General features: G+C 40.0%; 1 protein-coding gene across 2 annotated transcripts in view; it reads left to right on the top strand.

Annotated features, from left to right (window-relative positions):
* Positions 1-20,451, top strand: part of LOC5577723 (eukaryotic initiation factor 4A) — a 34,673-nt gene extending 14,222 nt beyond the window's left edge. Inside the window, exons 3-5 of one of the 2 annotated variants that reach the window (XR_002500447.1) lie at positions 11,613-12,450; positions 18,733-19,118; positions 19,668-20,451. Coding sequence is in view for 1 of the 2 variants with exons in the window: in XM_001656626.2 (XP_001656676.1) it covers positions 11,613-12,450; positions 18,733-18,877 (983 nt within the window). In the remaining variant the exon portion in view is untranslated. Of the gene's footprint in view, positions 1-11,612; positions 12,451-18,732 lie in introns of both variants that reach the window. The other variant, XM_001656626.2, reaches the window with a different exon arrangement.
* The last annotated feature ends 493 nt before the right edge of the window (positions 20,452-20,944 follow it).

Genomic DNA, 20,944 nt, shown 5'->3' with positions numbered 1-20,944 from the left:
TGCAACATCCCTGGGCTTGGAATTATATTTTCCAGGGAGCGATGAATTTTGATAATTGATCGCTGTTGTCAGTAGTTTTGATTAGATGTTGGGTAAATTTCAAAGCAATGGCAACCTTTTTATTACAAAATTTAGATTTTATCTTCTGACCTAAAGATTCTGGTTAAACTACTGTACTATGCATTTGGGCTGCACTGCGCTATCACTCATCAAAATTGCTTTCACTTCGGGAAAATATAATTCTAAACTGGCGAGAAGATTACAGACTGAGGGTGGGTTAGGAGCACAATTAGACCCTTGAATGTGCAATGTGGGGTAGTAATTGGGAATGCCATTGACGGTTTGTAATCTTCTACGAGGTTTTCGAAAACCAACAGGGCGCGTGCACCGGGTTGCGGATAGGAGCAAAGCACCAGTAGCCGCTCATGTTCCAGTAGCCCGCTCACGAGTTTAAAAAGTGAAGTTTCCTCAGTAAATACATGAAAAATTGCTCACAGTGGGCTTAAGTATGTGGATTTGAAATGGCTAGCAGCTAAAGTTTATAAACAAACTTTGTAAACTTGTCTTTTTTCAGTGTGAGCGGGCTACTGATGCATCAATAAAATATAGAAATTCGTCATGGATTTATTATTTATTAACACTTCAGTCGCGCTGATGTATTTTGTACAACACTGTTGAAAAAACCTCGCTTTTCGTTCATAACAGCAGCATAGTGGTTCTGATGGTGACAAACCACGCGACGACTGGAAGGTTGAAACGCTCATAAAATTATACCTTTTTTTAAAGATCTTATCTTGAATTTCATATTTTTGATATAGATAAATCAAAATAGGCTGTAACAAAATGGGTGCTAATCAAATGTATGGAAAGAGTTACAATCAATTTAAAAAAAAAAGTGAAATGCATTGTCGCTTGCATCAATACATTTATCGCGGAATTTCGAATCTTCATATTTATGTAAAATTCATAAATGCTCCCAAAGTTCAAACCGGGACCTTGTCTGTTTACTTCGTATAATTGATTTTTATAGAATCCACCACTCCGAGATTTTTGGTGATGTTGATCTAGTCAAACCAATTATTGGCCCATTTCGAAAGAAGAGTTAGTTTTGCAAGATAGTTGATAGAATGGATGCAGTGAAAAACTTCAAATTTCTACAATTCAGCTGAAAGTAATTTTCGAGGATTTTGACTCTCCCCACACTGTAGCCGTTCCTGAAAAAACGTGATCGACCTTGAAAACATGATTTTTGTAATATAGTGTCTTCGGGAAAGTTTTTCCATAAAATTATCGCTACTTTATGAAAGTGTCAATTTGGTGATTAATCCGAGGGGGACGACACATCCAGATCACCGATTAGATGCACTTTTGGATAAAATTAGATGTTTTAGATCAGTGTATTATTCTAGATTTTGCAGATTTTGACGTGCTTCATGTGCTGACATCTTCTGCTGAACGATGCCCTAGATTTATGAGATGCATGAAGTTGTGAATGGGTGGAAGGAGAATCAATGATGATGTAGATGATGGTGAGCATAGTGCTACAGTTTTTTTTTTGTAAACAGTTTTGATTCGTGTATGGTTTTAATTTTCATTATTGTTGCTTTAACTACTATTGTTACTTGAATTCAATTGGAATACAAGTTAACTGGATGAAAAGATTATGGAAAACTGTGAGCATGTGTGTAAAAATTGAGTAACTGGTAGCTATTTGCTTCCGAAAATTGCATGTAAGAGGCTTAAATCTGTGAAATCTTAAGAAAACTGGTTTTGTTCGTAGGTAATTTTCATTTATATGCGTGAAAGCGCTTTACTAATACAAATCTGTACCGAATGATTACGGTACTGGATTTCGGTTTCCAGAAGGAGTTGTTTTGTACAATTTCACTAAGCATCATTCTAATATTTAAGGAGCAGCATATTAAACAACACTGCAGAACGATATTGTCCGTTAATATGATTGGCCAATCCTCGGCAGGAAACCCGAAAATATGCGATTTAATCTATGCAACCTCCAGCAATGAGTTTTGTTAATATATTATTAATGTAAAATCCAATTTTTAACCAATAAAATATTTCGGAGTTGTGAGTAAGGGCATATACAGAGAAACCAGGAACAATTTTTAATTCACAACACGCACCAAGCCCTCCATCGAATACAATTAATAAACTGGCCAATGAACGCCAACTGTTGTCCGCTCATCTCCACCCACAAAGCACTTTGATCACGGACATGATCCAGATCATCTTTTCCTCCAGCCACATGCTGCTTCTGGTCATCTTCAGTTAAGTTTGACTGCAACTCTCCCACCTGGCGCTGAAGACGATGCTTCTTATCTCGACGGCAATCACCGATCTGTTCATGCAGGAACCGTTTCTGTCGGAAGTCCTACAAATGGCTGTTCTGCTTCTTGTACAGTCCGTGTATCACGCCTCCGTCATGTTATCCGTCGTATCTATTCTTTCCGGTCAAGCCAAGGAGAACATCTACATTGTGTTCTAGAACCGGCGGGGAATTGAATTCGCCAGATGTTTAGGCACATTTTACCAATGATGTAGCTTCGTGCTCCTTCTTTGTTGTTGATCAACGACAACTGAGTCAATCCGCTAGAACGCTCATGTGAGATGCGGAAAGATGAGCAAGATTTATGAAATGGATAGAGATGTTTTATAAGATACCACAGATGAAATAAGATAATATACGGCAAGAAGATGAATGGAGATCGTAAAGGTTGTTCAAAGGTATAGGGTAATCTAAAATATCTGGATGTGTCGCCCCCCTCGGATTAATCCACCTAAAAGTGAGAACGAAATTTTATTTTCCGTATTTATGAATTTAAAAAGAAAGTTCATTCCGGAAAGTTGTAGGCAATATTAAAAGAAACAACTTTGCTGAAGACACCGTATGCATATCTTTTGTTTTTCATGTACATTTGTGGAGTTTTTCGTGGCACACCCCTAAAAATCACTTTTTTCACAATAATGAATGAATATAAATTATATGAAATTTTGCTCCTTTTTGACACTAAAAATCATTAGGTTGCGCACATTTCCGCAGTTTGAAACTTGCACATCCAATGGTTTGAAACTAATATTATGAAATGCAGAGAAAGCCAGTTTTAGCCTGCTTCAACCTGACGGTCAAAAGAAAGTCTGAAAAAATGTTTACTTACATGTATATATAGTTTGCACTTATATACAATACCCTATATTTGCTTAACTTGAATATCTGGTATCCCTGTTTCGAATCCTATGCAATCGAAACAATAATGTAATCAATCAACAACAGATCGGAACAATCTGTTCAGATGGGTTTATCACAGACAAACAGACAAAATATCCTGCACACCTACCGAAGTTTCGATTATTTTATAGAAAAACTTTCCCAAAGACACTATATAACAAAAATCATGTTTTCAAGGTCAAAACAATTTCGATCACGTTTTTTCAGGAACGGCTACAGTGTAATCAATCTCATTAGAGATCTGCTTCGCAAATCTCACGCTTGAGATTTTGATGTTAAACCACTCAATCAACTCAAACCGTAAAAAAATGATTCAGTCACAAAACCCGTCAGAAACTTGTAAAACCCGAATGTTATTGTTTACGTTAGAAAGGATTTTCACGAAAACGCGACGTGAGACAAAACAACACTTATAGTTCTTACTATCGTCAAAAAGCTTAAAAATTGCTTTTCTGTCTAGACAGAAAGGTAATTTTTAAGCTTTTTTGTCGATAGTAAGAAGGTAAGAACTATAAGTGTTATGTCTTGTCTTACGTCGCGTTTTCGTGAATGTCGTGTTTTTCTTACGTTAGCACAAATCACATAAATTTAAAGTTAGAAAGGATTACTATAATTTTACCAGACTAAGGAGAAATTATTGCCGTGTGTGAGTAAACTGTGGAAATACGAGAAAATGAGTCAAACAGGTGAGCCAACTCATCTATGATTTTTTGACTGCTGAGTTATGAGAAATTGAATTTTTCACTGAGTTAAAACTGAGAATGAGAACGACTGCGCGCCGGGTAATTATACCTGGTGCAATCTCTTATTAACAGAATAAAATAGCCATTTTCATCAAAAAAGCAAAACAAGTTTGTCATAAAAATAATTGATTTACTGTCTAACCTTCCTATGTCGATATCTGAAGGGACTCATGGAAATATCAAGTCATGGAACAGAAAGCTATTCGAACTCTATTACAGCTGCTTGAACTGTATTCACTGTATTACAAATCTGCAAATAGATAGTAACAAGCTAAGATAGAGCTTTTTTTGCATTCATTCATCGATAAAAAAAAATACACTTATTTTCAATGGCTTCCAGGGAGTCCGGAAAATCGTCACGGCCTTCTTGAGCCCTGGCCCACCGGTTGGGAAACCCTGAGTTAGCTGCTGATATGATTATTGATTTTTCAACATCAATGCGGTGAATGATGGAGAAATACGACGATGGTCGCGTATACGTGACGTTTTTCTTCCCCGTCATGGCAAGCGCTTGTTCATGAATGGAATGGGTTGCCCAATATTGTCTGGCAGTGTCCCAAAATGGATATTCCTCTACTTCCAGAGTGGTGGGTAATGTGCAGGTTTCTTCCGCGGGAGACGACCTTGGTAGTGAATAGTTCCATCTCTGAGATTTAACGAGTCTCTCTCATACTTGTGCGTTTTGGCAGTGCACCCAGTTAATCTTTTTATTTCCACGACTTTGACTATTACAGGGTGTCCATCCATCCGGGAAAAACGGGAAAAACCCGGGAATTACAAATGGCCGGGGAAAATACGGGAAATACCCGGGAATTTGGAGAACACAACGGGAAAATTTGTGTTTCCAACATATAAATACCGGTTTGCTTCAATTTCAAATAATACTAAAAAAATTTGACAGGAGGCTTTCAGAAGGCTGCTCGTCAACTTGTATTTTGCATCATGACTAGTTTGATTTGGGAGGGGAATAATTAACGATTTCTGGTGTTTTTTTTTACATCAAAATCCTCTAAAATAATCGTTGATTTCCTGGGAAGTTGTTGGGTACATTTTCTAACAATTCTCACTGATTTCTTGTGAAATGTTTGGTATAGTTTTGGTGGGAAAATGTTATACAAATTCGAAGTAGATTTCATGGAATACCAATAAGATCCTTAAAACATCTCTAGAAGGGGTACATAGAGATTTCTATCAAGATTCTTGGCGAGATGCTTAAAATTTTCTATTAAGATTCATGCCAAATTTTTAATGAGATCTTTACAGGAATCCTAACGGGAATCAAGTCGATAATTGACCAATTTCTTGAAATTTTTTCGAAAGGTTGGCGAAAAGCTGAGCCAAAAAAATGTTTCGCAAATATATTGAAATTCTGGACAAATTCATTGGAAATTCCACTTGACAGGATTACTGGATTTACTGACGAGGATTCATGGTGAAGCTTTGTCAGGCTTACTGAGATCTATGACAAAGTTCTTATGAGGTCCCTGATAAGATTTTTATGGATTTCTGCAGATTTATAGTTAATTATTCCAATCATTCCCAATTTGGGAATCCCAATACATTTCTTGTAATATTAAGGAGATCTTTAATGTATTCTTGGGCAAACTTTCGTTAAATCATTGACAAGAATTGCGACCATATCTATGAAAAATTGCTTGGAAGATGCTTTGTCAATTTATGTCAAAAAATTTAGCCATCGTCATAAAAGAGAATAAAATGTTTTATGGCGGAATATCGTTTTTGTTAAAAAGATCGCTCCATGGCTACAAATGAGTGTCACCAGCTCAAGATGTTTCCAGAAATCAATCAAATGAATGGACTATAGTGAGCCAGTAACAACACGTATTATCAGTTCAATGGTTTAGTACAGAATGATGCTTGGTTCCTACGTCTGACTCTACTCATACGTCCGTGGCTACTATGTTAAGTGCATTAGTGCGAAGTTGTGAGAAGTTTAGTAATGTACTACATGGACCAACCGACCAACGTAAAAACTATCACCACTGGGTGATAGAGGAGGATCTTCTCATCATCGTAGCATTGTTAAGTAGTGTGTGAATCCATTCGTTTGCTCAGTAAAAACAAGCTACACACTTGGTTATCAATGGCTTTTAGGGCGAAATATTTGTAAGGTACCCCGGGGCAAGTGAGAATCCGGGGTAAGTGGGGCGTTTTGTCATAGCTCAACTAGGAAAAGTTTTTCATGGGGGTATGCTTCTAGAAAGTTGAAGATACAATGACAATGAATGTATTTAGTACTAAACATATTGTTATTTTTATTACCACGTGGTTCATGTAACAGTTGTCAGTTCAGCGTCATTTTCAACTTGCATGACAAATTGTGACACGTTTCACGTCTAGCATTGACTCGCAAAAAATAAATGTGTTTGAAATCAAATTTCCATCAGTAAGCTATAATTTTTAGTATTATTACAAGCTGCTAACGATAAACTAGTATTTTGTTTTCATTTCATATGAAATTTTCGATGGTCTATCTTACCCCAAAATATATTTGTACCTGGGGTAAGTGGGACCTATCAAAACAAAAACCAGAATCAAAACTTTTCGTACACGTTTCATACATTTTGCTAGAGAGTAGCTTTAAAACATTCAAACAAATGATTTTTATCAAAAAAGATCAACCTCAAATTACGTAATTGCATAAGAGGGAGAAGAAAAGTGTTATTATTATTTATTTTTTAATTATTTTTTTATTTTTGAAATACGACTTCAAAATTGAACAAACACTCAGCTGAAATTTGAAATGCATCATGAGGACGATTACTTTTCTATGTTCTTTGAACTTTATTTGTTATTTCTACCAAATTAAGTAGTGATGGAAAACAATTCCATCCCATAAGGTGGTTTTCTGCCATGCATATAAATAATAACAAAACATATTTATAATTTCGTCAATTATTGATTGTTTATGTGCTACATTTTAATTAACAACTTATAAATGATATATTTTGAACATGTTTAATTCCTCTTTACGCTTTTATTGAGGAATTTTCAGTTAATATCAAATGTGAGGTGACATACTATTAAATAAAGGGTTTCTTCCTAGAACGTAACGTATTTTATGGTTGATCCCTTATGTACATCAAATATGTACTTAAAATTGAAAATCTATGACTTACCAATCCTATTATTGTAATGGTTGACTTACTGATGTGGATTGACGCATGGAACTGGATGTGTCCCACTTGCCCCGCTTAGCGAGGTAACTGCGTTCATTGGCTCATTCTAAAACTTTCTTCCAAGGTTTTCACAATTTCGAAATTATTCGATTAGTTTCATGCACACACCAGCAAATGTGTTGCCAAAACGTGATTGTGTTGTTGGATTTGAAAAATATTGACATTTGAAAATTTTATTGAACAATTTGTTTGAACTATCGTTCTTTTCGTTCCCACTTGCCCCGCGGTACCTTAACTGTCCCATTTTTTTTATCTAATTTAAACACAATAGTTTATAATCAATTGTGATTTTGATCAATGGTTGCTCCATATTAAAAAAATACTATTACACTGCGGAACACGTTTTTGTCTCCAGCACCAAAATACCGCTATTCACTTAATTAAGGGTTGCTGAGTCCATTGCCGTTTTCAGAAATATCATAGCACGTCTAGTTTTTGAGATATTGACTGTTGAAAATGCAAAAATTGACTATTTCAGCCAACTCGCATGCAAGTTTGCCAGCTTGTAAGGTAATATATTGGCTTAATTTGCCACAGAATTCAAACTTTATGTGTATAACAATACTTATCATCAAAGTTTGTATTACTTTCGATACGGAAAAGTTATTTTTTGATGGTTTAGAGAATTGTTGTATTTTGCCATATAGAAGAAACGAAGAATTTTGTATGGAGACTGCAAGTATGTTGAAAAAATCGGTTTAATCGAAATTTAATCGCGCAATTTCAATCAAATTATGTCTGAAATGAAAGTTCAAGTTCTATTTTGCATGTTTGGTGGATTAGATTCCAAAAAAGTTTGATAAATTGTACTTTAAATTTCATGTAAACATTAATAAAACCAGTGTTTTATACAACTTTGGCGACCTGTAGCTAAAAATTGTGACGTGCTGGAACTTTTCTGAGAATGGCACCAGATTCAGCAACCCCAAATCTACTAGAGACACATAATTTGATCCTTGAGACACGCAAAAATGTCATTTTTGTTACGCTGTGTTATCTATTATTGATAGTCCTCCTCGGTTTACCTAGTATTGGCCCAATTGAATGGAATGAAATCACTTACCTGGGCTTCCTAACCAAAGGTTCGCAGATCTGCAGGTAGCCGTAAAGATTTTGAAGGAAGACCCGAAACCTTTATCGTTTTTTTCTCAACTGATAACTAACTTTGAGGAATCTACTATCATTGTTTCCTAAGAGAAAATCATTACCGATTTGTCGTTTATTTTAAATGTGTTTAATATTAAGGGTATTCACTTAACAGTGTAAAACACCGCGTTAGTCATGCTTAAATGAATAACTAAATATTTCATGACATTACGTAAAAATTTAATTGAAACATTTCGGAATGTGCAATAGATCATAATTATCTCATTTGACATTCCACCGAATCAAATAAGGAATGTTTCATTTGAAAAGTTTCATGGCTGAAGTTACGCAGAAATATACATTACGCGACTTTAAGTGAATAATAATAGGGGTCATTTTTGTCTTTTTATTGAGCAAATATCGTAATATTGCAAAAAATCGGAGATGCTTCATCCAAAATTTGTTCTTCAGAGTTCAGGAATAACTCTGAAGATTCTTCATAAGATTTCTTCAAGATTTATTCCTGGAAGTCTTTGATTAATTTAATACATAATTCATATAGAAATTCTTACATAACTGTCTTCAAGAAATTGTTAAGGATGTTATCAGAAATCATTGGATAAACTTTCTGAAGAAATAGCTACAAAAAGCATCGGATGGAGTCCATAAAAATTGTGTAAGAAAGATTTATGGAATCATTGAAATAATTGGTGAATAATTCATGATTCATGGAGATTTTACTTACTCTTAATTACTTAATTACTCGAGATATGTTTGGAAAACTGCAGGAGTAATCTCTGGAAGATAAACGGGTAAAATTTATAGAGAAACGTTTGGGGAAGTTTGTGAGGAATCCTTGGTTGAATGTATTTAAGAATTCTCGCGTAACTTTTCAAAAGTACCTTTGAAACAATGAGAGTTTCCCTCTTACGGCCTCTTTCGATTATAACAGTGTAATACTAAAGCTTTTGAGAAGTTTTTCACTAAGGATCGAAAGACAATGTCCTTGGCTAACAAAAAAACGCAACAGAAGAGGTTAATGTGGCTAAGTCATTGAGAGAAATACGGGTTGGTGGTCTAATGGCTACCGCTTCTGCTTTATAAGCAGAAAGTCATGGGTTCAATCCCAGGCTCGTCCCACAGTGGCGCATGGTCGGACAAAACCTCAAAAATTCATGTTCTCAAAATCACTCGTCAATATTTGTTATAGATTTCTATACTATTGAGCGACAATTTCTAAAAATTTGAGATTGATCTGTTCTGTTTTCGATTTTTGGCAGCATCGTAAGTGTGGGAAAGTCAACAAAATTGGACTGCTTGAAATTCATCAACTATGATTCACCTAGCAAACTTCAAACAGCTGTATCTCAACGAAATCATAACCGATTTAAGCTCAATAGGTTCCATTTGAAAGCGTAGTCATAAGCCTTAGTTTTGGCTATAATTATATAAACTTTAAAATATCAAGTTGTTATTTGTAGCAAAAAAAGTTTCAAACAATCTTTCTCCAAAATTTTGTTAAATTTTCAAAACATCGTACGTTTTATGTGAATTGTTGCGGGAAAATGAGTCACTCACTATGAAGTAGCAAATCATCCATACTTTCAAACGTGCAATAGTTTTTCTTGCCCCTTTTTGCCCCTAGAGATGAAAATTCCATATTCATTTTTCGTTATAATTTATCAATTTCATCATTCAAATCTTTATAATTTGTCATAATTCGTTTGAAACTTTAGTGGATTTACTAAAAGGAAGTTGAATTTGTACCTCTAGTTCATGTTTATGCACAAATTTCTGCATTACAATAAAAAAAATTGTAGTAATAGCTTTTTTATACGATTGGATGAAAAAACTTAATTTGGACCAATTTCACTAGAAAATCGAATTTTCAATTTGACTGTTATTTCCAACGGGATGATATCAGGTATCCAAGATAATTAATAGATTACCATTATCAAGCAATATGAGACGTATTTGAGGTTTTGTCCGACCTTTGTATGAAGGATCGCCACTGTGCGTCCCTTTCCTCGTACTTTGTAGTTGTATCTTTCACTTGCTTCTATCTTACACTTTTAATCTATCACAGTTGATCTATTCAGTTCATAGCATTTGCTAGAACCAGAGACGAACAAAAACCGTTTCCCTGCACTTCCATTTTTACATCATAGCACGCCTGATACATAGGCAGTCTGCTGACCAAACAGCAAGCCTCTCTGTCATAAATTTACCACCACTACATCTTTCCACATGAACTGGCATAGACGCAGGGGTATATCCGGTCTACTGAAACTTCAAACCATTGACATGAAAGACCTTTTTGGTAAAAAAGAGACTTTTAGACCTGCCATTGAAAATAGAGACTGTTTAGAACAGTGACAAAGTTTGTAATAAGTGTGCTGCTATGAGCCCTGACTGACGGGGTTGGTGGTCTGATGGCTACCGCTTCTGCTTCATATGCAGAAGGTCATGGGTTCAATCCCAGGCCCGTCCCTTTCCTCGTACTTAGTAGTTGTATATCTCTCACTTGCTTCTATCTTCCATTCTAAATATATCACAATCAAACTATTCGTTCATAGCAAACGCTAGAACCAGAGACGGACAAGAAACCGTTTCTCCCTAACGCTTCCTACTTCCACGCGCACGCCTTTCTTACGCCTGATACATAGGCAGTCTGCTAACCACAAAAGCAAACCTCTCTGCCATGCCTTTCCCCCAATCCACACACTCCCGCATGAACTGACGTGGATGCAGTGGAATATACGGTCTACGTGGGAGTCAGTTCAATGCATCATCAATTCCTCCCCCTTCCCCTCATTGGTCAGCATTCTGACGTGGCAGGTGCCATTGTTGCCTAAAAATAGAAGATCACCAGCACTTATACACTGAGGATGCCTGTTAGTCCCAAGCAGTCATTCGGTTGGTTCCTTGTGTAAGTGCAGCTGATCTGACGATACTGGAGTGCATCCACGGGCGGCCAATCAAGCTCAAGCTGAAGCTCAAGTGTGCTGCTATGAGCCCTGTGTATAAAATACATAATGAGATACGATGATACTCTATGTCCAGGGAAGTCAAGGAAATTTCCATTACGAAAAGACCCTAAACCGACCGGGAATCGAACTCAGAGATCTTTAGCATGACTTTGCTTTGTAGCTGCGGACTCTTAACCACTCGGCAAAGGAAGGCCCCCCAACATTTAGAGTCCTATTTTTAAATATCAAAGTGTGGATGCTTCATTCATATTTACCCCAAAATACATATACCATTGTTACTCCATGTGTTACTCCCAATGCCCTCCACAAAGTAAGATTCCCTTCTAACGAATTGTTCCGTTTCTTACAGGTACTGGTAAAACTGCTACGTTTTCCATTGCGATCTTGCAGCAGATCGACACCAGCATTGCAGAATGCCAAGCGCTGATTCTGGCTCCAACCCGTGAGTTGGCCACCCAGATCCAGAAGGTAGTGATCGCCCTCGGCGATTACCTGGGCGCCCAATGCCATGCCTGCATTGGAGGTACGAATGTCCGCGACGACATGCGTAAACTGGAAATGGGCTGCCACATCGTGGTCGGAACCCCGGGACGTGTGCATGACATGATCAGCCGTAATGTCCTGCGCCCATCGCACATCAAGCTTTTCGTCCTGGACGAAGCTGATGAAATGTTGTCCCGTGGTTTCAAGGACCAGATTCAGGATGTTTTCCGTATGTTGCCCAATGATGTACAGGTCATTCTTCTCTCCGCTACCATGCCAGCTGAAGTGTTGGAAGTCTCCACCCACTTCATGCGTGACCCGATCAAGATTTTGGTCAAGAAGGAAGAACTGACACTGGAAGGTATCAAACAATTCTACATCGATGTGAAGCAGGAAAACTGGAAACTCGGCACACTAATCGATCTGTACGATACGCTATCCATCACTCAGGCCGTCATCTTCTGCAACACCCGTCGTAAGGTCGACCAGCTGACCGCTGATATGACCTCCCAGAGCTTCACCGTTTCTTCCATGCACGGTGACATGGACCAGCGTGATCGTGACTTGATTATGAAGCAGTTCCGTACTGGATCGTCCCGTGTCCTCATCACCACGGATCTTCTCGCTCGTGGTATCGACGTGCAGCAGGTTTCCCTAGTTATTAATTATGATTTACCAACGTTAAGAGAAAACTACATCCACAGGTGAGTGCTATCTCTGTCACAACTCTCTCGGATAACTATATAAATTGTCCTCATTGAGAAAGCACCTCTACAAGCAACCGCTATTGGGTTGGTGTTCTATTAATGAGGAATAGAAAACAAATCAAAATAGACATATCTGTTCTCCTCACAATGGATTCCAGTACAGCACTTTGATTTGACATGTTACTGCGATTCTATAACATTCACATTCGTCAGAATTTCACTCTACAGAATCACATTCCACAGATTGAAACGGAAAGTGAATTTCTAAAATGCAAAATTACCCAGAAAACCATGTTATACATCCAAGTTAAAAAAAAAGTATCTCTGGACTTTCCTTAAAATTTCAAAAATCGTGTTAAAGAACATTAATAGGTTACCATTGGTATTAATTATCAATATTATACGTATATGTCAAGTTTTATTTGCTAATGGACTATCACGAACGAAATTCATCATAAATTAAAAAGCGCCCTGAAGAGAATAGCTTTTTATTTTGGAATTCCAACATAAGGCTGAAACACATAAAGCTAATTATTCATAAGGCTAAGTACGTAAGCCTGAAACTCAGTTGAGCTCAATTAATTTTCATTCTTTTGACAATATCAGCATAACCGAGCGGTCAGTAACTGAGTTTTAGCAGAAAATCAAGTTTTTATTTTATAGCAGCACCTGTGGGCTCTGCGGTCATGCGGTGCGAGCATGCGGTCTCTCACAACAATTGGGTTTATTATACAAGTGGCGTGGAGTGAGCATTGTCGGTGTCAAATAGCGAGATGACAAATCTCGACTCAAATGAAGTGACTCGCCGTGTAAATGAAATGGAGTCAATTCACTAGAGTCTAGAATTGCCACCTCGCTATACAACACCTACAATTGTTGCCTCACGCCATTCGTAGAATGAATCCAAATGAAACGCGGGCAATCGAACACGACATGCTCCGCTGACAGAAACGGCGTAAGGTTCAATTCCCCATGGTTTCCTTTCTACCAATCTGACACATTTGGTATTAGCCGATGGAGTGGAGTTATCCCATTTCTGCTGCCAACCTTTGAGCGTTGTCTCTTTACACGCGTTGCGAACTCCTCTGGTACCTCTTTGGTAGAAGCATTGAACATCTTCCATGATGATGAGCCCGATGGGCGTCTGGCTATAAAGCACACGGCCTCTTTAGAAACCGTTCGCTATGCACTTACTAATCTTAAGCACATGATCCTATAGTGCTTTCCAACCGCTTTAGGTTGCTGCTCGTTGTTAAGCGCTTTTGACCAGATTGGTCCTCCATACCTTAGTATGGATAACGCCACGCCAGCCAGGAGCTTGCGTTTGCTGGCAATTACAGTAGAGCTGTTAAACATCATCCTCGAAAGCGCCACTATAACCATAGATGCCCTTTTACAGGCGTATGCAACGTGGCTAGCGTAGCTGAGCTTGTCATCGATCATTACCCCAAGATGCCTCAGGGATCGCTTCGACTCTATGGTGCAACCACGTACTGGAGATAAGCGCCCGTTGTTCGGACTTGCGGTTGTTGACCACCACCACCTCAGTCTTGTGACGGGCCAGTCCTAATTTCTTAAGCCCTCAGTACACTGTTTGTCAAGTGTGCAAATTTTTCCGCACGCATAAACCAACATGCAAACATCGGTCTCAACAATGACAAAACATCTGAAGTGTCAAGTGGATATTGAAGTGTTAGTTTATGCGTGTGGAAAAATTTGCACACTTGGCAAATAGTGTACTGAGGGCTTTAGACTTCATTCATTCCTCAACTATGGAAATAGAGTGCGCAGCTGTCAACTCTACTTCCTCCATCGATTCACCATAGACCACTAGGGTGATATCGTCGGCGAAGCCAACAATCTTAACACCCGTCGGAAGGGGCAGCCTCAGTACGTCATCGTACATCGCGTTCCATAACAGCGGGTTCAGGATTGAACCTTTATGTACTCCCGCAGTAGTTCGAACGCTTTTCTGCCTGTGTCATACAATAGACCTACCATCAAAATAGCTTTCTAGAACCTTACACAACTGCACTGGTACCTTGAGGTGGTGAAGCGCGTGTGCTATTGGTTCCCAGTTTGCGCTGTTGAACGCATTCTTCACATCCAGAGTGACAACTGCGCAATAACGGATGCCGCTCCTTTTACGCTCGATTGCCACCTCAGCTGTCTGACGACCGATTGGATAGCGTCCAGAGTAGATTTACCTTTCCTGAATCCAAACTGGTTGTTGGACAGGCCGTCCGCATCTTCCGTATACGGTACTAGTCTGTTGAAGATCAATCTCTTCAACAACTTGCCCGTCGTATCTAGTAGACAGATAGGCCTATACGCCGACGGGTCACCTGGTGGTTTCTCTGCCTTTGGTAGTAGCACCAATTTCAGTCGCTTCCATACATCCGGGAAGATTCCTTGATCAATGCAGCGTTGCATCGTGGTTCTGAACATGTCCGGATCCGCGTTCACTGCCGCTTTTAAGGCAACATTCGAGATGCCATCGGGTCCCGGTACCTTATTTGACGCGAATGATTTTACGACTTTTGCCAGCCTTTCGTTCGTCACCCTCGCCACTTCTCTGCCTTCATCTGCCGCATACGGCGCTGGAGGCCATGGGCTTGTGGGATGATGCGGGAGGAGTACAACGATTATCGATCGCAGCAACTCGGGCGACTTCTCTTGGGGCGCTATGGCACCTTTGGTCTTAGCCATTATCACTCTGTAGGCGGTCACCCCATGGACACGACTTGGCACCAGGCTTGATAGAAACTCCTCTGCGATGCAAAGAGGAGGCGATTTTGCCGTTTTTCTGAGGAGAAAAAAATAAACTCAAAATTTTCAACACAGATCCTCAAGCGATTCGAGTGAGAGTGCAGAAAAATGCGAGGATTTTTTCAGACACTCTCGCTCTCTCGTTGCGATGCTCACCATCACTCACACTTCAAACGAACTCTCGAGTCTGCCGCCCGAACAGACAGTCCTCGGGGAGTTGTGAGAGCACCCTTTTTTGATGGAATTTAACTCGGTTTTTTTTTTTGTGCTGCATCTTCCTCGCTCATTTTTCGTTGCTTCGCTGCTTAGCATTTTTTGGCTCCCTCGCAAAGAGGCACTGGCAGCACGCTGCTCTAGAGTATGTCACCGAACTCTGATGATGTTGAGGAGAATTATCAAGCCTGCTTGGCACTCTCGCATAGACTATCAAAGAATGCCCGTTTTCGACTCTTGATTTTCTTTTTGAGAGCTAACTTTGCCTCTCTGAATGCTGCATCGCGTTCTTCTCTTTGTGCTTCTGTGCGTGCGCGTTGCATTCTTCGTCTAGCCCGAAGGCAGATTGCTCAAAGATTTGCAATTGATTCGCACCACCAGTACACCGGCGGCCTGTTCTCTCTAGGAGGGGTTTTTCTCGACATGGAAGCATCACACGCTCGTGATATCGTGATATCACAGCAACTAGCTCTTCACCGTTTAGGTCCAGAGTGTTCCGTTCGCGCCTCAGGGCTTCAGTGAATACTTCGCCGTCGAAGCGCGCTGTTTTCCATCCTCGGGCTTGGGTCGAGTTACATCGCGTTGCCTTCCGCCCGCCTGGTATTATACTATAGCGAATCGATTGATGATCGCTATGAGTATAAGCGTCATCAACGCGCCAGTTCATGGTACCTAAAAGGTTAGGACTACAAAACGTCATGTCGATAATCGATTCTGCACCATTTCTGCGGAAGGTACTCACTGTACCCACATTTGCCAGCTCTACATTCAATGCGGCCAGGGATTCCAACAATAGCTGGCCTCTTTGATTGGCGCAGCGGCTACCCCATTCCACTGCCCATGCATTAAAGTCGCCAGCTATCACTACTGGCTGCCGATTAGCTAGTTCGGCTATCATCCTGTCGACCATGTGGCAAAATTCCTCTATTGACCACCTTGGGGGCGCGTAACAACTGCAATAGAACACGCCGTTGATTTTTGCTATCGCAAAACCGTCATTTGAGATAGAGACTACTTCTTGGATTGGGTATTGTCTTGTCGTCCCTATAGCTGCTAGCTGTTGAGACCTATCCGCCCCACCAAGTTCCCGTTGTTGGCTGGTATGCGGTATGGGTCCGATAGTAACACCACGTCGGTCTTGGTTTCCGAGACTGACTGCCACAGCAGCTGCTGGGCTGCATCACAGTGGATTAAAATATTAAAATTAACTGTGTTACTTCCGTTTTGGCTGCTTTGATACTTCGCTTGTGCCCGGACATTTGGGTCCGTTGTCCGTTGTCTGCTCTGTCGACACATATTAGGCACTTAGCGATTTGCTTACAATCGCTTGCCCTATGGCCTTCGTTGCCACCTTTTCTGCACATCTTACTTCTGTCGGAACCATGGCAATTCCACGACTTATGGCCCTTCCCGAAGCACTTGAAGCAATCTTCAGGAGGCTGTTGTATGCACAGCCGGCAAACCGACCAGCCTACCTTGAGTATGCCCAAGCTCTTCGCTTTGTTGGCCTCTGCGACCGGCAGCCTGATTGCCACCACCTGGGTGCCCTGCGGGCCCTTTCTAAGGTGGATGGCCTTACTGGCTACGTCGATGTCACACTGCTTTTTGAGAGCAGCCGAGACCTCCGCTGCAACGGTGACCTCATCCAGATTTTTAAACTAAAGAGTCGCTTCAGCAGTAAGAGATCTTACATCAATCTCGTCGCCAAGTACTTCTTGTGCCAGTTGCTTGTAGACTGCACCCTTTTCCTTGGCGTCCTTCTTTAAGACTATGATCATTTCACCAATCCTAGTTCGCCTTATGCTCCGCACGTCTGAGCCCAATGGCGATAGCTTCTCCGTGCTTCGCATCGCCTTCGGAACCTCGGCGTATTTCGCTTCCGCCTTTTTGATAACGAGGGCTTCGCCTAAATTCCTATGTTTCGCTGTTTTCGGTGTAGCGCTCTCCTTGGGCTCCGTTTTCAGTTTCATCTGTTTATTCTTATTTCCAACTCGTATCCACGGGTTGCTGTTGCCTTGCGCCCGTGGTTCCTGTGGATGCACTGCTTGGTTGGGGTTATCCCGTGGTGGCTCCTTTTTCTTAGCTTTCTTGGCCTTAGGCTTGGTGTTGGCCTCTCCTTTGTTACCATGTCCTCTTGATCGCGGGGCTTGGCTCGTGCCAGCTTTTCCGCTCTGGAGGACGGCCGCGTAGGTCACTTTTCCCTTAGCAACCATACGTCTTTTCGCCACGTATTCATCCTCGGATGGTCCCCTCTTCCGCATCGCGAATCGAAAAATATCATCAGATATATTCGCGTTGTCTGTGAAGGAAAACACTTCGATCTGACACGACCTACCCAAGTAACCACTAGCCCGCTAATTCGCCTTTTTGGCCTTATAGGGCTACTATACGGCTAATATAGTGCTTATCAGTTGTTATATTATAGCCCTATATTGGCACGCAGGGCGAATTAACGTGCTATTTGGTTACTTGGGTAGTGTCTTTTTTGCCTTCTACCTTGCCGAGTTGTTCCTTGACTTTCTCGTAGTCCTGCTTTGCAGCTAGGACTGATTGTCGCAATTTCAGTAGACCTGTTTTCAAGTCTTTGCTGATATTGCTTTTGCTCTTAACAAACTCGATGATGACATCAAGTTGCTCAGCAGCTACCTGCATTTTAGGGAGGTACTCCCTATTGCGATCCATGGCTTCGATTAGTCCCGGGTCATCGGTCACCTCACATGTTGCACTGGAGCGTCGTCACAGTATCTAGGCTTTTGCCCACACTGTTTTCATTAAAGTTAATGTTTGTCCTTCCTTGGCGGGAACTGATAGGTTACTGATAGGTCCAGAAGCCCCACAGGTGGGCAAGTGAAGAGTAAATAGATGTTTTTCAAAAAAAAATTTCTGTACTTTTTTCTTCTTTTTTACATAAAAATCAATTACAGCATACTGCTTATATTTTGTGGGAGTCAAGCTAAAAATATACACGACCTCATTTGTTTTAATTTAAGATCTCTAGAATTTTAAGAATCCCAACTATGCGAAATCCATTACCCACTTGCCCCACGCATCTAAAAGCTGGCTGGATATTAAACATTTAGTACATCACTAATCATTACCCAAACTGTTTTTCATACAAAAAAAAAACTTGGATAAAACAGACAGTGGGAAACAGTTCATTCTGGGGACGGAATTCTGCGGAATGGTTATCTGGGGAATGTTATAGAATCTATTCATATCAATCCAAATACAAATATAATTCATCAAAATTTATTACTCGCATAATCTAAACACGTCTTTCCATCTTTCATCCTTCAGAATTGGCCGAGGTGGTCGTTTCGGTCGTAAGGGAGTTGCAATCAACTTCGTTACTGATGTTGACAGAAGAGTGCTGCAAGACATAGAGAAACATTACAACACCAAAATCGAAGAGATGCCAGCAAATCTGGCTGATATGCTGTAATTCCTACGCGCCCAGCATACAAAAACAAGAACAGCAACAACAGCAGCATAAACCAATAAAAATTCAGCAACAACGCCGTCAACTTTAGTAACATCATCGACCGGAAAACGAACAACCACGACTTCGTTGAATCGAGGGAACCTGCAGAACATCTCTTCTACCAATCAACATCTTATAGACGACCGTCGTGAACCATCCAAGATCTAGATCCGAAGATAAAGAAAGCTTCTTTCAAATTCAGGTGAAGAAACAAAAAAAACTGATACACACAATTTTTACTACAGAAACAAGAACAGCCCAGTTTACGTGAGTCAGGTATTGCGCGAATGTTTGTGAGATTTCCCCAGAATATAAGCGTGCTCATCAGCAAAGATACGCCGCGTTTCTTTCCAACAATTTATGAATGTACTTCTAAAGGATCATCTTCAAAGATAAATAAATTCCTAGTACTATGAATTATCAAATTATAGCGTATACTGTTCAGCATTCAGTAAGGGAAAGAAAACCTTTATCAAAGTATCGTTGATTTTTGCTTTTAAACTATTTTATTTATTATTTACACCTTCCCGGACGCCTTACGTTCCGAGTCTTTGGGATAACTTATATATGAACTGGCAAACTAACATTGTAAGATAACACATAATTAAGTTAATGATTTAAATTTAAAACTGAAAGTGATGTAAACTGCATTCAAAAGTTGACTAATTCCAATTTAACAGGGAGAATAAATCTGTTTTTGATATAACTGTACACTTATTACAATGTTTTTCTTTATCTCTTTTCATTCTAGGTGTATGAGAAAAACACAGTTCACTCACACTTTCCGGGACGTATCATTGCTAGAAAAAAACAGATCATTGTATGTGTATCGAGAACCCGTACCACAATCAACAAATTGAATAAACACCTTTCAATAGGCAACAACAAAAAAATCAGTCGCAAAATACTACTAAAAATACCAAACCTTAATCACAATCCTTGAAGAAGAATCCTAGACTTGTTCTATTTTACTTCAACCTTTCTCTAATCCTTAACCCCCCAATCACCAAATTACGAATGTAGAATTGTTTAAGTGCTCTAGTTAGTGTCAGTTTAAAGTCAGTTACGATTATTCTTAACATTGGCGGCCGGGATCACTGTTTCGGGGCCTCACCTCGCCCGGAACGATGCTTCTGACGGCCGAGGTGAGGGCCCGAAACAGTGTCGTGACAAGTCAAGCGAGTATGCAAGCGAGCGAGCCACAGCGTGAGAAACCTATGAAATACTAGCATTAGTGAACCTATCTTTAAGATTTATTAACTTCCAATCGCACGCAGAAACAGAACAAGAAGCGTCACTATCAGCTATTGGTTCTAAGGAAGAGAGAGAGCTAGCGCGAAAGAGAGAGAGAGGCTCATATCGGTGTTGGACTCGAAGGACACTCGAAGGATTTGGCTAGATCGCGAACATCAACTCTTTCCTTTCTGAAAAAAATAACTAAAACCTCTAAGCCCCTTTCGGTTGTAAATTTTTGTTTTGTATGAAAAAGGAACATGTGAAATCAACAACAGCTTGTAATAAATCAGTATAGTCCATTTGTTCGTTTTTGTTTTGAGTCTATTCGATGTACACTCCTTCCACTGTTCTTACGTAACTAAGGTTTTCTCTCAGTTCCGCCGGCATATCCTCTCGAGCGTTCTTTCAGTTTTCAGATGGAATACAGAATATGTAGCTCAGCTCATTAGAACGTCGGGTTCTGAGGCAAGCTCCCCGTATATTGGGAGCCATATTTGTTGTGCATATTTCATCATCTTACCTGATAAGATAGGTAAGATTCATACTTGAAAAGGGAACATTGCTTGTAGGGGTATTACCTACGTACACTGAACTAAATCTCCCGCCATGAAATGAATGATTTGCAGGGTGTCCATCCATTCGGGAAAAGCGGAAAAAAAGCCGGTAAAAATACGGGAAATTGTGGAACATACCGGGAAAAGCGCTAGATAATTCCGACAAGAGATGCATAACTGAGTTTCTAGATAGCAAGGCGGGTTCAGCCCCTACAGTTACCTCTACTCTGGCTACAAG

This window comes from Aedes aegypti, chromosome 2 (genome assembly GCF_002204515.2).
Source record: "Aedes aegypti strain LVP_AGWG chromosome 2, AaegL5.0 Primary Assembly, whole genome shotgun sequence".
In the NCBI taxonomy this organism is placed as follows: Eukaryota; Metazoa; Arthropoda; class Insecta; order Diptera; family Culicidae; genus Aedes; species Aedes aegypti.
Note: the sequence above shows the minus strand (reverse complement) of the source record. Positions and strands in the feature narration are given on the sequence as shown.